Raw genomic sequence first — 15,446 nt, forward strand, 5'->3', positions numbered from 1 at the left:
AGAGCCTGTGCTGTTGGTGTTTTGTTCAGGAAGTTGTCTCCTGTGCCAATGAGTTCTAGGGTCTTCCCTACTTTTTCTTCTAACTGATTTAGTGTGTCTGGTTTTATGTTGAGGTCTTTGATCCATTTGGACTTTAGTTTTGTGCAGGGTGATAAGTATGGATCAATTTGCATTTTTCTACATGTAGACATCTAGTTAGACCAGCACCATTTGTTGAAGATGCTGTCTTTCTTCCATTGAAGGGTTTTGTCATCTTTGTAAAACATCAGGTGTCCATAAGTGTGTAGATTTATGTGAGGGTCTTCTATTCAATTCCATTGATCCACCAGTCTGTTTCTATGCCAGTACCATGCAGTTTTTAGTATTGTTGCTCTATAGTAAAGCTTGAGATCAGGGATGGAGATATTCTTTATAATAGGTTGAGTAAAGCAATTATGATATGGTCCTCCAGGCAGTTTCCTCCAGACAAACAATTACGATTTGGCCCTCTGGACACCTAATATTTGCTAAATGTCAATCAATCATAGATCTGTCAAGCTGTAATTTCCCGGACTTTGCTGTAACACCCATATAAAGCCCTCTCTCCCTGAGCCCAGGACTCTATACTTGAGAACTGCTTCATCAGTGATAGTGTGGGCCCAAGCTCGAGCTTGTAATAAAGGCTCTACTGCATCTGCATTAGAATCTGCTCCTTGGTGGTCTTTAGGGTCCACGAGATTTAGGCATAACCTGGCGTATGGAAATCTCAGTTAGGATTTGGGAATTTAGACCCAAATATCATTTTGTAGTAGGATAAAGAAATATATTCAATTTAAGATTTTTTTAAAGGAAATGGAAGTTTTAAAATTGAAGCACCAGGAAAAGCAAATCAAGAGAAAACTGAAATAGTATGTATGTATATTTTTAATGTTTAATTTTCATTAACAGGGATGGATCCAAGGCCGTGTACATTCTACACATACATTTTAATATTGAGCTACATTCTAGCTTGAAATAATATGTTCTGGTTAGGATAGATGCAGAAAATACAAGCTTTAATTTCCTAGCCATGTTTTTTTACAGTTGTTTTGAAACAGACTCTTGCTCTGTAGCCCTGACTGGACTTGAACTCCTGCCTAGTTATCTTCCTTCCTCAGCTTCCTGAGTGCTGAGATTACAAGTTTGAACACTATGCCTGGCTTACAGATCTTGCTTCCGTTAGAATAATTGTTTTTAAAAACATGTCCTTGACCCTTGCCCTCCATATTATTTTTGTGGCTATACATATTACAAATAGTCTGAAAGACTGTTGATAGTAGCAATGATCATATATCACTTGGGTTAACTCACAGGAAGACCCAAATCATACTCTCACAAAGCCTTCCTTTTAGGTTTGCATACCCAGGAAAGAAATTTTTAGCAGAAAGAGTGGTTCCATTTCCTGGGATATAGATATATATTAACCAAAGTTATAAACTTTATATTATTTAAAATTGGTAAGTTCACCCCTCTTGTAACCACAGTGCTGTTATCACATGTAGCAAAAAGGCAAAATGCACTTAAGGTTATATAACAGGCTTTGTGTATGTGTGTGAATATCCCTAGTTGCCTCAAAAAAAAAAAAAAAGCATATTTACAGTTAAAATGTTTGAAACAGGATCCAAGCAATGTGTACACATAGCACTTGGTGAATGTGTCCTTGAGCTCTGGTTTCCTTTTTCCTTTCTTCCCTTATTCTTTTTATTTACTGAAAACAAACAAACAAACAAAAGTCTCCTATTCATTTTCTAATTTACTGCAGAGTCAATGAGACTGGGGAACTTAAGTTTTACCATTAACAGCTAGGCCTGGCATCCCATAGGCACTTACTTCGTTTTGGTGAATAATGTTATCAAATGATGTGCTTTGTCTCTGCAGGTTGACCCAAAAGATTACATGTTCAGCGGACTGAAGGATGAAACAGTAGGTTGCTTACCTGGAAAAGTAGCAGGACAACAATTTGTCATTCAAGACTGTGAGAACTGTAACATCTATATTTTTGATCACTCAGCTACTATTACCATTGATGACTGCACTAACTGCATAATATTTTTGGGACCAGTGAAAGGCAGTGTGTTTTTCCGAAATTGTAGAGATTGCAAGTGCATGTTGGCTTGCCAACAATTTCGTGTGAGGGACTGTAGAAAGTTGGAAGTCTTTCTGTGCTGTGCCACTCAACCCATTATTGAATCTTCTACAAACATTAAGGTTGGCTGTTTTCAGTGGTACTACCCTGAATTAGCAGCCCAATTCAAAGATGCAGGGCTTAGTATCTTTAATAACATATGGAGTCATGTTCATGATTTTACACCTGTGTCAGGAGAGCTCAACTGGAGCATTCTTCCAGAAAATGCCATGGTTCAAGACTATGTTCCTATTCCATCTACGGAAGAATTCAAAGCTGTACGAATTTCCACAGAAGCCAATAGAAGCATTGTTCCCATATCCCGGGGCCAAAGACAGAAGAACAGTGATGAGTCATGTCTCGTGGTATTATTTGCTGATGATTATACAACTGCAAATGCAAGGAAACTAATTGATGAGGTAAGGAGAAAGAGGAAAGAAATAGACCTAGATAGGACCATGCTACTTTGGAGAATTTCTATGTTTTGCCTTCCTTCCTTCCTTCCTTCCTTCCTTCCTTCCTTCCTTCCTTCCTTCCTTCCTTTCTTTCTTTCTTTCTTTCTTTCTAATAATTAGAGATCTGAAGTGATTTTACTTTCATTTCCCTCACTTTAATCCAATTGTGAAATTTCACAGTGATTTCTGGGGGGGGGGGGGGCAGAACAATCTAGGTCGTGGCCTGGTTAGCCTGGTTGTGAAGCAGGGAGGCCTCACTGCGAAAGCTGGAAGAGCATGGGCTGCCTCACTGGCAGGTAGGTGATGTTTCGAGAGTAGGAGAGCTGGTAAGTAATGTCCTCCAGCTTCCAGCCTGTGCAGCTCAATCGGGCCATCACCTGCTGTGGCCAGTGACTTGGCAATCATCTCAGCTGCCTTGGGGTCGCCCTCAGCAGAGATCATGGCTGCCTTCTGCTGCTGCTCAGCCTTTTCCAACACAAATCTGACCCTCTCCACTTCCTGCTGAACTACCTATTTGGCTTCCACTGCTTCTGTGAACTCCTTGCTGAAGGTCATCCAAGATGAGCCCAAATGTGGCTGTTCTCTCTGTGAGGTCATTGCTTACCTGCCTGGAGATCAGCTTTCACTGGGTAATCAATTCTCTAGCATTGAATTGAGCCACCACCAACATGAGAATCTCTGTGGTGATAGATGGCAGTACCCGCTCATCATAGTCCTCGTAGATGCTGGTGTAGATGCGAGGAAGTTGGATGGCCACTGGCCAGAAGAGGGTACACAGTGTAATGTTGACATTCTGCAAGTCTTTGCTCCCAGTGATGACCAGTATGTTCCATGGTCAAGAGCGGCAGTCAAAGATAATTAGTTTCTGTACCCAAGGGATGAGAATTGTGGTGATGACCCCCACCACAATGTTCTGTACTCCACGGAATCAGTCAGAGATGACAGGTCTGTGCCCAGCATCCATATTATATAAGCTGTTCACCACACCTCCTAAAACTGATAAAGCCAGGCTGAACTTTCCAATGGACTCAAACACTTTAGCAGCCATATTTCTGTCTGTTACATCCACTCACACCTGCTTTCACTCTGACCTCCACATCATTTTGTTGTTTTCAAATTAATTATTAGAAATATTGGCAACCCTTAAGTTTGTCCCCTAACTCTCTGCCTCCACAAGGTTTGCCTTAGAAGCAGATTGCTTGGGCCTCAACATCCTTTTTCAAGAAAACTTTTTAATCTAGTTCAATTCAGTAAGCATTTATTAGCACCAGTTACGAGCAGGTTATGCTGTTACCACATCTCATTTATTTTATGATGTATGTTTGTTTTTCACATCATTTTATTTTATTTTTATTTTTCCCACATCTTTGTCTAAATAACTTGTAATTAGTTGCAACCCGAAAATAATAGATCAGGTATACCAAGGTCCTCCTTGTTGAAAACCTGTACACCTAAGGAAGCTAATCAAAAAGGAGGGCCCTGGTAAGATGCTCAATCCTCATCCAGAAAGGCAAATGAGATGGACATCAGAAGAGGGAGATAACAGGGAACAGGACAGGAGCCAATCACAGAGAACCTTTGAAAGACGCTACCCAACAGGGTATCAAACCATATGCCAAACATTCATAGCCAAACATTTTGCAGACTGCAGGGAATCATGAAAAAAGGGGGAGATAGAAAGACCTGGAGGGGACAGAAGCTCCACAAGGAGAGCAACAGAGTCAAAAACTCTAGGCACAGGGGTCTTTGTTGAGACTGATACTCCAACCAAGGACCATGCAGGATAACTTAGAACCCCTGCACAGAAGTAGCCCATGGCAGCTCAGTGTCCAGGAGGATTCCCCAATAATAGGAACAGGGACTGTCTCTGACATGAACTCAGAGGCTGGCTCTTTGATCACCTCCACCTGAGGGGGGAGCAGCCCTACCAGTCCACAGAGGAAGACAAGCCAGTCCTGATGAGACCTTATAGACTAAGGTCAGATGGAAGGGAAGGAGAACCATTCATTGGACTGGGGGAGGGGCATAGGAGAAGAGGGAGGGAGGGTTCGATTGGGAGGAGATGGGGAGGGGGTTCTAGTTGGGATACAAAGTGGATAAATTGTAATTAATAATAAAAATAAATTTAAAACATTAAAAAATAATAATAGATCATAGTTGATACTGGAAATGAAGGCATAAAGGTACAATTCTCTGCCTCAAAGAATTTCCATTCTTCATCACAAACCATTTATACATACACTACAACAGGACTGCAAATTGAAACATGGCCTTTTCTAATGATTTACCTAGGAAATTTGTTTGTAGTATTAATTGGTTGGAAAGGACATTTAGTTTTTAGAGCCTACTGTGAAAGTGTACACCAACAGCCCAATCAACACTAGGCTCCTTTTTTTTCTCTTGCCCCAGTGCTGGGATAAATGAATAATATGGATAAGATGGAAACTGGAATGGCAAAAGCTCTAAGACTTATGGGCGATGGCTTTCAGTGAGTTCAGTAAGTAGAGAAGAGGTCATGCATAGCTGCTTCCTTACGAAAAGCATTTGAGGAGGGAGAGGTTAAGGCAGGAGCAGTAAGTAGTTCCTTTGTTGGTAGGTGCACCAGTAGGAAGACTGATCAGAATTTATCCAATAGAATCTGTTTAAACTTAAAATCAAGCTTCCAGAAGTGGATAAGTACGTTTTTCTGAAGAGATTGTGTTTAAGGTTGAAGCATACCAAAGGGAATGATTTTGTTGACAAAAATATACATCTGTAATGTAGAGAATCCATGTCTAAAATCTACAGAATATATTTGAGGTATAGGTTTTAAAACTATAGAAGCTAAAGCATGATTTTAAGACTGTGATTTTTCTTCTTCTTCTTTTTTTTTTTTTTTTTGACTCGGAGTCGTTCTGTAGCCCTACCTAGCATGAAACTTACAGTGTAGACTAGGCTGTCTTGAACTTCCAACAGTCCTTTTGCCTCTGTGTCCCAATGGCTTAAGCCATTGTGTCTGGCTTGAAATGTTGGTATTTTCTTTTTTTTATGCCAGTATGATAAGAAAGGTACTGTATGTTTTGTAAAATGTAGAAAAATATGCTTGTAGCCTTTGCACTATCTAGTCACATGTAAATTCAATATCTAAGAAGTGAGTATCTTCATTATGTTACATAGAAATTTTCTTTTGTATGGAGATTCTTACTACATATAATTTTCAAAATTTAATCATTTAAATTAAATTTGGCTGGTAAATCATCAGGAGTGGATATACAGGTATATTCAAATGCTTACAAAAAACAAAAACAAAAAAAAAACCATCAGCATACTATTTGAGTCATGAATGTTCTGAACCTTTTGACCTTTGGTATCTGTTAGGTGAAATAGCCTTTGCAAGAAAATTGCTTAGAAGAGTTATGTTCTTTAAATATCCTTCTGGAATTCCAAATAAAAATCCCACACTAATAATAATAATAGCTTACTCTTACAGAGTGTTAGATATATAATTTTACTATATGTCAGGCACTGTTCAAAGGGATTTACATGAATTAATGCAGTGTTCAAAACAACCCTTTGAACCACAGACAAGGTAAGTAGCTTGCCAGAGGTCACTCAGCTAGCTGATAAACAGCAGAGCTGTGACTCATCCATGCAGGCTGATAGTCTTCCTTTGTGTTAACCCTTAAAACATAAAGCTGTTGTGCTGTCCTGGTGCTGCTGCTGAAAGCTGATGGATGGTAGGTGTAGGAATGTGACCCAAATCATGTTGACTCGGGGGTGTTCTAAACTAGAAGTGCTTTGGTTACAACTGTCTGGTTCTGAAAACATGGAATAGATAATTAAAAAATGAACTTCTTCAGAGGTCACCAGTGTTCCTGTAAGTAATGCCTCATCTATGCTCTGTAAGTAAGTCCAATGACCTAATTAGTTCACACAAAAAAAGGAAGAGAGTGCAAGAGAGAGAAATTGAAAATGAAAACTACATATGGAGAGTATCAAAGCATGCCGAATAGTAAAACACCTACACATTTTTTTTGTTGTTTTTTTTCACATTTTTTATTGTAAAACTTTATTTTAAAAAAATGAGATCATTACAGATTTAAAATGTGAGGAAGTTCCTTGCACCTTCCCACCTAAAAAGTTTGTAGTATGGGCTGGAAAGCATGTTCTTCATTTAAGATCGTAATTTTGGAATAAGTTAAAGATGATTCCCGTAGGCAGTGCACTGTGTAGGCAGCCACAGAATTCAACGGTTAATTCCTATCTTTAATTGGGAAGTGTAAAATGCAGATTGGTCCCAGAATTTTCCATTTGATGTGAATTTGATTTTTCTTTTTTGTTGATTATTTTGGTTCCATGGCTATTTTCTGCCTGCCTCTGCCTCTGCCTCCTGAGTGCTGGTATTAAAGGCATGCGCCACTGAGCCTGGCTTTGGACAAGTTTCTTAACCATGTCATGTCTTATATCTTATATCTTATGTCTCATATCTACAAGGAAGATGGTGGTAGTACCCATTTCATGAGAGGCTATATATATGTGTGTGTGTGTGTATGTGTGTAAAGTTCAGAAAACTTCATGTATAAAGTAAATGCCCCCATAAGTGTGGTCTAGCATTAAACTATAAAAATTGATATGATGGCCTTTAAGATTAACATTAGGTACTATTTAACAAATTATGTTGATTGTAATGGACTATGGTATTTTTCATTGAATATTAAGCTTCCATTTAGTACTTGTAAAGAAAGTACAACAGTCTGAATTAGTCAGAACTAAAGCAAAAATCAGAATGCTATGTTGCATTATATACAAAAAAATGCTGAAATAACAAAATCTTGTTTTCATCCTGGAAGTTCATTTTAAAATCTAAATAAAATTTTATTCTCCACAGATGGTTGCTAAAGGCTTTTTCCTAGTGCAGACAAAGGAAATGTCAATGAAACCTGAAGATGCTCAAAGGGTTTTCAGGGAAAAGGCATCTGACTTTGTACTTCTTCTGAACAAAGGTATTTTCCAAATGACCGGGGTACTTTTTGGTTATTTTCTTACTCTCTTAACATTTTCTTTTGCTTCTAATATTCCCTTTCCTTCTTCTTTCGTTTTTTTTCTCAATACCTAAGAAGCCCTATTATAACTCACATTTTTCTTGTTCTGTGTTGAGTAAACAGTGAAATTTCTATATTATTTTAGTTTTCATTTTAATATTGTACATTTGTTTTGTTGTAAAACACTTGATAAAGGTGTGCTTGCCTAGTGTGTCTGGGGACTTAGGTTCAATTTCTAATATAAATAAATAAATAAATAAATAAATAAATAAATAAATAAATAGATAAAACCAACAAGAGAATAATCAAGGCAATGTAACAACAAAAAATTGTACATGCACCTGTGGAAAAGGAGAGGGTGCACACCTGTAATCCCTGTGCTCGGGAGGTAGAGTAAAAAAGTTAGGAGTTCATGGCCATCCTTAGCTATATCATGAATTCAGGGCCAACTTGGACTACTTGAGACTGCTTTACAAAAGAGGGGAGGTGAGCACTAAGATTACAGGCTGCCTCTTACCTTCTGCTTCTTCTGTCCTTGTTTGTTCTTTTTTAAGTTTTGCTTTTCTGTTTTTTTCAAGACAAGTTTTCTCTGTGTGGCCCTGGCTGTCCTGAACTTGATTTGTAGACCAGGCTGGCCTTGAAATCACAGAGACTGACCTGCCTCTACCTATCTGAGTATCTCAGATTACAGGCATGTACCACTGTACCCATCTTTATCCTTTTCCTTTTTTTAAAATCTGGACAAAGGTAATTTTTTTTCAATTCATATGATAAATGAACCAAGATAGGAAAGAAAGTTAAATGACATCACAGGGAAATAATGAAGCAAGTGTAAAATACAAGACATCCTGAAAGATAACTAGTAAGAATTTTTCAAATGAGGGGATTCTTTTCGATTAAAATAATCTAAACAGATGTAACAATGAATGCATATTGTTATGAGAGAACCTTGACTGAATATGGGATTGATGTGGAGTAGGCTATAAAGGGAGAGTTTAAACTACAAATTTGAAGATATGTTGTAGGATATTTGATCCCACTGTGAACCCCAAAACTGTTTCTTTCCTGTGGTTGAACTCTAGCACACACCTTTAATCCAAGAATTTTCTGCTTATTATAAACTGGTGATTATGGTGTGGTTCAGCCAGCCCTAGCACACACCTTTAATCTAAGAGTTTTTTGTACACAGGATTTAATATAGTTAACCCTATAGTTAACATCAAGAGGCAGATCAAGAAACCAGCTGACAGGAATTAAAGAGTAGGAGGGACTTTGAGTTCAGGGTTATTTAAGACAGCCTAGAGAAATAGAAGAAGCTTTAGCCCTTAACTCTTGAGCTCTTGAGCTTTAAGTCTCTGGCTTTTGGATTTTTTGAGCTTTGCGCTAGCTAGCAAGCCTAGGCCTTGGGTTTTTTGACCTTTTCCTCCTAGGCTGCCAACTGAGCTAATGAGCCTTTTGGGCTTTTTCCATTGGATGGGAGCTGAGAAAGAAGGTAAGCTGGGTGCTGTCTCTGACTCTCTGACCTAGCAGGATTTCACTAAAACTTCTGGCTCCTGAGTCTTTATTGGTAAAGTAAACAGTTGGGATTTTCATTCTTTTATAACAACAATGATAGGAGTTGTTTAATTTTCTTAGGTATGGAAATAGTATCGTGGTTAGGTAGGATATGCATGCTGAGTATCATGGTATCACCAAAACAAAAATAAAGCATGTGTGTGCGCATGATGTATGTAGAGGCTAGCAAAACGACTCAATCAGTGAAAGCACTTGCCTCCAATCTTGATGACCTGAGTTAATCCCCTGGGTCCCTACATGCAGAGAACTAACTCCCAGAAGTTGTGCTCTGACTTCCATAAGTTTGCCATGGCATGAGCACTCACACAAGCCACATCTATAAAAATAAATAAGTAAACAAACAAATCAATTAAAATAAAGAAAACTTATGTGGCCAAATTTTGACTTTTGGTACTACTATGGTTAAAGGTGAGACAGATAATTTTTTTTTTGTCTTTTATTTTCTTGTTTGATTGTTTTGAGACAAGGTTTCTCTGTGTAGCCCTGGCTGTCCTGGATCTAACTCTATAGACAAGGCTGGCCTTGAAACAATAAGATGGATAAATATGGTGTTCTTTCAGTGTTTTTATAATGTGTGTGGTTTTGTTTTGTTTTGTTTTTTTCAAAATAAAACATGGAGGGGTTGGGGTAATGCTTCAGTGGGCAAGAGGAATGGTTGCTCCTCCAGAGGACCCAGATTCTAGCCTTACATGGTGGCTGACAATTGGTTGGAACTCCTGTTCCCAGGGTTCCGATGCTCTCTTCTGGCCTTCAAAGGCACTGCATGTACATGGTCCACAGGCGTTCATGCAGACAAAACATTCCATGCATACAAAATAATAATAATAATAATAATAATAATAATAATAATAATAATAATGATGATTTTTTAAAAAGTTATCCAATTTATTCTCAAGCTCCCCTCCACCAATTTTAGAACAAGTCAAGCTGTCCAATAGTGAGTATATTAGTGAGTATATTAGTGAGTATATTAGCTTATGCGGACTAGCTGGCAGACTCGGTGCTAATGTTCTAACAGGGTGGACTGGGACCTCTTTTAAGGTAACAAGTAATCTTTTTCAGGCAGGATTTCTCAGCCTTGGCACCACTGACATCTTAAGTCAGTTAATTCTTTGTTCTGGAAAAGGCTGGCCTGTGCCCTATAGAATGTTGAGCAGCATTTCTGGCTCCTGTCCATTAGATACCAATATCTTCAGTTGGCAACAACAAAAATTTCTTTAGATATTGCCTGGTGTCTTTAAGGGAACAATTACTTCCAATTAAAACCATTTTTTAAAAAGGTAGTCTTACCCTTCTAAATTTACTTTTGTTATAATTCACAGCTGAATCTAAACTAGTCTTTAATCACAATTACCTAGTTTTAGTTAATAAGGGTCACTGTTTGATAATAATAATAAGAGAATCTATTGTTGACCACTTGAAAACTTCAAAACTATCTAGGATATTTTTTAAAATACACATTTCCAACTACTATCTCAAAGGGAGTGATTCAGAAATCTTTATGGTGTGGTTTTGGAATGAACATTTTTGGTAGTTTTTCAGATGGTCCTGAGCATCTTGTGTTCCTTTGTTTTCGAGCTTTCTCCTATTCTGCACACACAGTAGGTAAGCATTAGTAGAGAGAGGTCAAACAACATGGAGCTCTTTGTAGGCCACTGTAGATTTGGTGATTTAGTCTGAAATGAGATAAGCTATTAGACATTTTCTTTTTGTTGTTATTTTCCAGATGGATTCTCTGTGTAGTCTTGGCTGTCCTGGACTCACTTTGTAGACCAGGCTGGCCTCAAACTCATAGAGGTCTGGCTACCTCTGCCTCCCGAGTGCTGAGATTATAGGCATGTGCCACCATGTGCAGCGCTAATAGATATTTCCATGCTTTTTATTTTAAAAACATTTAATTTTTTTTAAATTTATCTATTTGTTTGTTTGTTTATTCACTTTGTATCCCATCTGTAGCCCTCTCCCCCATCTCCTCCCAATCGCACCCTCCCTCCCTCCTCTCCTATGCCCCTCCCCCAGCCCAATGATGGGGTAGGTCCTCCTTCCCTTCCATCTGATCCTAGTCTATCAGGTCTCATCAGGACTGGCTTCTTTTGTCTTCCTCTGTGGACTGATAAGGCTGCTCCTCCCTCAGGTGGAGGTGATTAAAGAGCCAGGCCTTGAGTTCCTGTCAGAGACAGTTCCTGTTCCTATTATTGGGGAACCCTCTTAGACACTGAGCTGCCATGGGCTACTTCTGTGCAGGGTTCTAAGTTCCCTGTATTGCCCTTGTTTGGAGTATCAGTCTCAGCAAAGACCCCTGTGACCAGATATTTTAGTTCTGTTGCTCTCCTTGTAGAGCTCCTATCCCCTCCAAGTCTTTCTATCTCCCCCTTCTTCATATGATTCCCTGCACTCTGCAAAATGTTTGGCTATGAATCTCAGCATGTTTATTTTTTATAATTTTTTTTTATTTTTTTAATATTAGTTTATTAACTTTGTATCCCAGCTGTATCCTGCTCCCTCATTCCCTTCCAATCCCACCCTCCCTCCCTCAACTCCTCTCTGCCCCTTTGCAAGTCCATTGATAAATGAGGAGGACCTCCTCCGCTTTCATCTGACCCTGGTTTATCAGGTATCTTCAGGACTGGCTGCAATGTCCTCCTCTGTGGCCTAGCAGGGCCGCTCCTCTCTCGGGGGGCGGGGAGGTCAAAGAGCCCACCATTGAGTTCATGTCAGAAATAGTCCCTGTTCCGCTTTAGGGTACCCACTTGGATACTGAGCTGTCATGGGCTACTTCCAAGCAGAGGTTCTAGGTTATATCCATACATGGTCCTTGGTTGGAAATACAGTCTCAGAAAAGACCCCTGTGCCCAGATATATTTGGTCCTTGTGGAGCTCCTGTCCTCTCCAAGTCATATTAACTCCCCCTTCTTTCATATGATTTCCTGCACTCTGCCGAAGGTTTGGTTATGAGTCTCAGTATCTGCTTTGATACACTGCTAGGTAGAGTCTTTCAGAGGCCCTCTGTGGTAGGCTCCTGTCCTATTACTTGTTTTCTCCTACAATGTCCATCCCCTTTGTCTTTCTCAGTGAGGATTGATCATCTTATCCCGGGTCCTCTTTCTTGTTTATCTTCTTTAGGTGTAAAGAGTTCAGTGTGTTTATCATATCTCATAGCTCTATATAACTGAGTATATACCATGTGTGTCTTTCTCCTTCTGGGATACCTCACTCAGAATGATCTTCTCTAGATCCCACCATTTGCCTGCAAATTTCATGATTTCCTCATTTTTAATTGTTGAGTAGTATTCCATTGTGTAAAAGTACCACAATTTCTGTATCCATTCCTCCGTTGATGAACATCTGGGTTGTTTCCAGGTTCTGGCTATTACAAATAAAGCTGCTACAAACATGGTTGAGCAAATGTCCTTGTTGTGTACTTGAGCATTTTTTGGATATATGCCTAGGAGTGGTATAGCGAATCTCAGCATGTTTTGATACCCTGCTGGGTAGAATCTTTCAAAGGCCCTCTGTGATAGGTTCCTGTCCTGTTCCCTGCTTTCTCCCTCTTCCGATGTCCATCCCGTTTTGCCTTTCTGAATGAAGATTGATCATCATTGATCAGGGTCCTCCTTCTTGCTTAGCTTCTTTAGGTATACAGATTTTAGTATGATAAACCTATATTATATGTCTAATATCCACTTATAAGTGAGTGTGTACCATGTGTGTCTTTCTGCTTCTGGGATACCTCACTCAGGATGATCTTTTCTAGATCCCATCATTTGCCTGCAAATTTCATGATTTCCTTGTTTTTAATTGCTGAGTAGTATTCCACTGTGTAAATGTACCACAATTTTTGTATCATTCCTCAACTGAGGGACCTCTGGGCTGTTTCCAGCTTCTGGCTATTACAAATAAGGCTGCTACAAACATGGTTGAGCAAATGTCCTTGTTAAATTTTTAATAATCCTGATTATTGCAAAGGTGGCACTTGCAGCATTTTTTAATAATTTTTATTTATTACAGTTTCTTCACTTTGTATCCCAGCTGTAGCCCCCACCCTTGTCTCCTCCCTATCCCACCCTCCCTCTCTTCCTCATCTTCTCCCATGCTCCTTCCCCAGTCTACTGATAAGGGAGGTCCTCCTCCTCTTCTATCTGACCCTAACCTATCAGGTCTCATCAGGACTGTCTTTCATAGTCTTCCTCTGTGGTCTGGTAAGGCTGCCCCCCTCCTCAAGGGGAGGTGATCAAAGAGCCAGCCACTGAGTTCATATCAGAGACAGCCCCTGTTCCCCTTAATAAGGAGCCCATTTGGGGACTGAGCTGCCACAAGCTACATCTGTGCAGGGATTCTAGGTTATGAACGGTCCTTGGTCAATTTTAAATTTACAGAAAATTTGCAAAGACACTATGAATAGTTTCTGTATATCCTTTACCCGAATTTCCAAATGTTAACACAGCCAAGTCACATTTGTCAAAACTAAGAAATTTAATTGGTAAAATGTTAACCCATACAGTCTGTTCTCATTTCACCAGATTTTTATCATGCTCGTTTTGGTTCCAGAATTCAATTACAGATCTCACACTGGCTTTAGTCACTGTATTTCCTCCATTTCCCAAACTCTATGACAGTTTTCAACCTTCTTTTGTTTTTCATAATCTGAAACTTTGAAACACTTCTAGTTAGTTTGAAGGATATTGCTCTGTTGGAAGATTGCTTGCTGTGTTCTCAGTTAGAAAGGGTTGAAGGTCTTATAGAAGAAGGAAAGTTCCCTTCTCATTATATCCCACCTTAGGGTCAGCATGAGATGGTATATGCTATGGTTATTTATCTTGCAGGATGTGCACATTTGTGCTACAGGATGAATGTAGAAGTCAGAGGATAACTGTGGGAGTTGATACTCCTACCATGTGTATCCCAGTGATCAAACTCAGGTTGTCAGGCTTTTACTTTCACTTTCCTGTCAGTGTAAAGATTATATTCTGTTTTGTAAATTTACTTTTTTTTTAGCTTTATTGATGTATAATTAGCAGACATTACGTTTAAAGTATCTAATGTAGTGATCTCACATATGAATATATGTCATATATCATAAATGATTAAAACAAATGTTACCTCATATAATTTCCTTCAATTTTTTTTGTTTAAAATCTATTATTAGTGTATGTATGTATGTATGTATGTATGTATGTATGTGGGTGCATTGCCATAGCACAACTGCAGGAGTCAGAAGCAACTCTGTGAAGTCAGTTTTCCATTTCTACCTTTACTGGGTTCTGGTGACTGAACTCAGGTTTCCAGGCTTGTGCAGCAAACTTTACTCACTGAACTATCTTGATGACCCCTATAATTGCCTTTTGTAGTAAGAACCTTTAAAGTCTCATCTTAGCCATTTTTTAGTATACAATATAGTATTATTAGCTATAGTCACCATAGAATACATTAAATTTTAAGAACTTACTATCGTTGTATGTGTGTGAAAGAGAGACTTTTTGAGATAAGGTCTCACTGTATAACCCTAGATGACCTGAATTCAAAGAGATCTGCCTGCCTCTGTTCTCCATGTGCCGGGATTAAAGGCATATGCCACCAAGGGTGGCTCATACTGTACTTTTTTTGTCTATTCATCTTTCAACAGACCCCTAAAGTTGATTCCATTTCTTGGTTATAGTGAACAATGTCTCATTGAACATGGGGACGTAGAAATTCCTTCTGGGTAGTGATTTGATTTTTTTTTTAATATATACATAGAAGTCAGATTGCTGGATTATATGGGAGTTTTATTTTTTTGAAGTATTTTCATAAAGGCTATAACAATTTACGTTCCCACTAGCAGTGCACATGGGTTCTCCTTGCTGCATACCCTTAGCAACACATTTCTGTTTGTGATAATAGCTAACCTAACATGTATGAGAAGTTGATATCTTATTGTGGGTTTTATTTGCATTTTATTGATATTAGTGACATTTGGTAACATTTCATGTGATGTTTCTAATTTTATTGATAGTTTCAAAGAAGTGCTTTGCATTTCAATTTTCTTCTCATGAAAAGGGTACATTGAGAGAATGTTCACCTTATCCATGCTACTACATTTGACCCCTCTTTCTTTCAATCGGTGAACATTTGAGGGGGGGGGGCTTTCTGAACAGGTCTATGGGTTAGAATAAGTTCTCTAACATAAGAACTTTTCCCTAAAAATTTACCTTTAGAATTAGTCCTCTGTGCAAGGTGTCATTCGATACCCTCCTTTTTTAAATGATTCTTTAA

The 15,446-nt window shown here is 38.8% G+C and overlaps 1 protein-coding gene and 1 pseudogene across 1 annotated transcript in view; one reads left to right on the forward strand and one right to left on the reverse strand.

The window, feature by feature from the left end:
- Positions 1-15,446, forward strand: part of Rp2 (RP2 activator of ARL3 GTPase) — a 30,944-nt gene that overhangs the window by 10,555 nt on the left and 4,943 nt on the right. Inside the window, exons 2-3 of the mRNA XM_021629267.2 lie at positions 1,897-2,562; positions 7,466-7,580. Coding sequence (XP_021484942.1) covers positions 1,897-2,562; positions 7,466-7,580 — 781 coding nt within the window. The remainder of the gene's footprint in view (positions 1-1,896; positions 2,563-7,465; positions 7,581-15,446) is intronic.
- On the reverse strand, positions 2,853-3,646 carry LOC110542749 (prohibitin 1-like; annotated as a pseudogene).

The sequence above is a fragment of the Meriones unguiculatus genome, chromosome X (genome assembly GCF_030254825.1).
Source record: "Meriones unguiculatus strain TT.TT164.6M chromosome X, Bangor_MerUng_6.1, whole genome shotgun sequence".
Lineage (NCBI taxonomy): Eukaryota > Metazoa > Chordata > Mammalia > Rodentia > Muridae > Meriones > Meriones unguiculatus.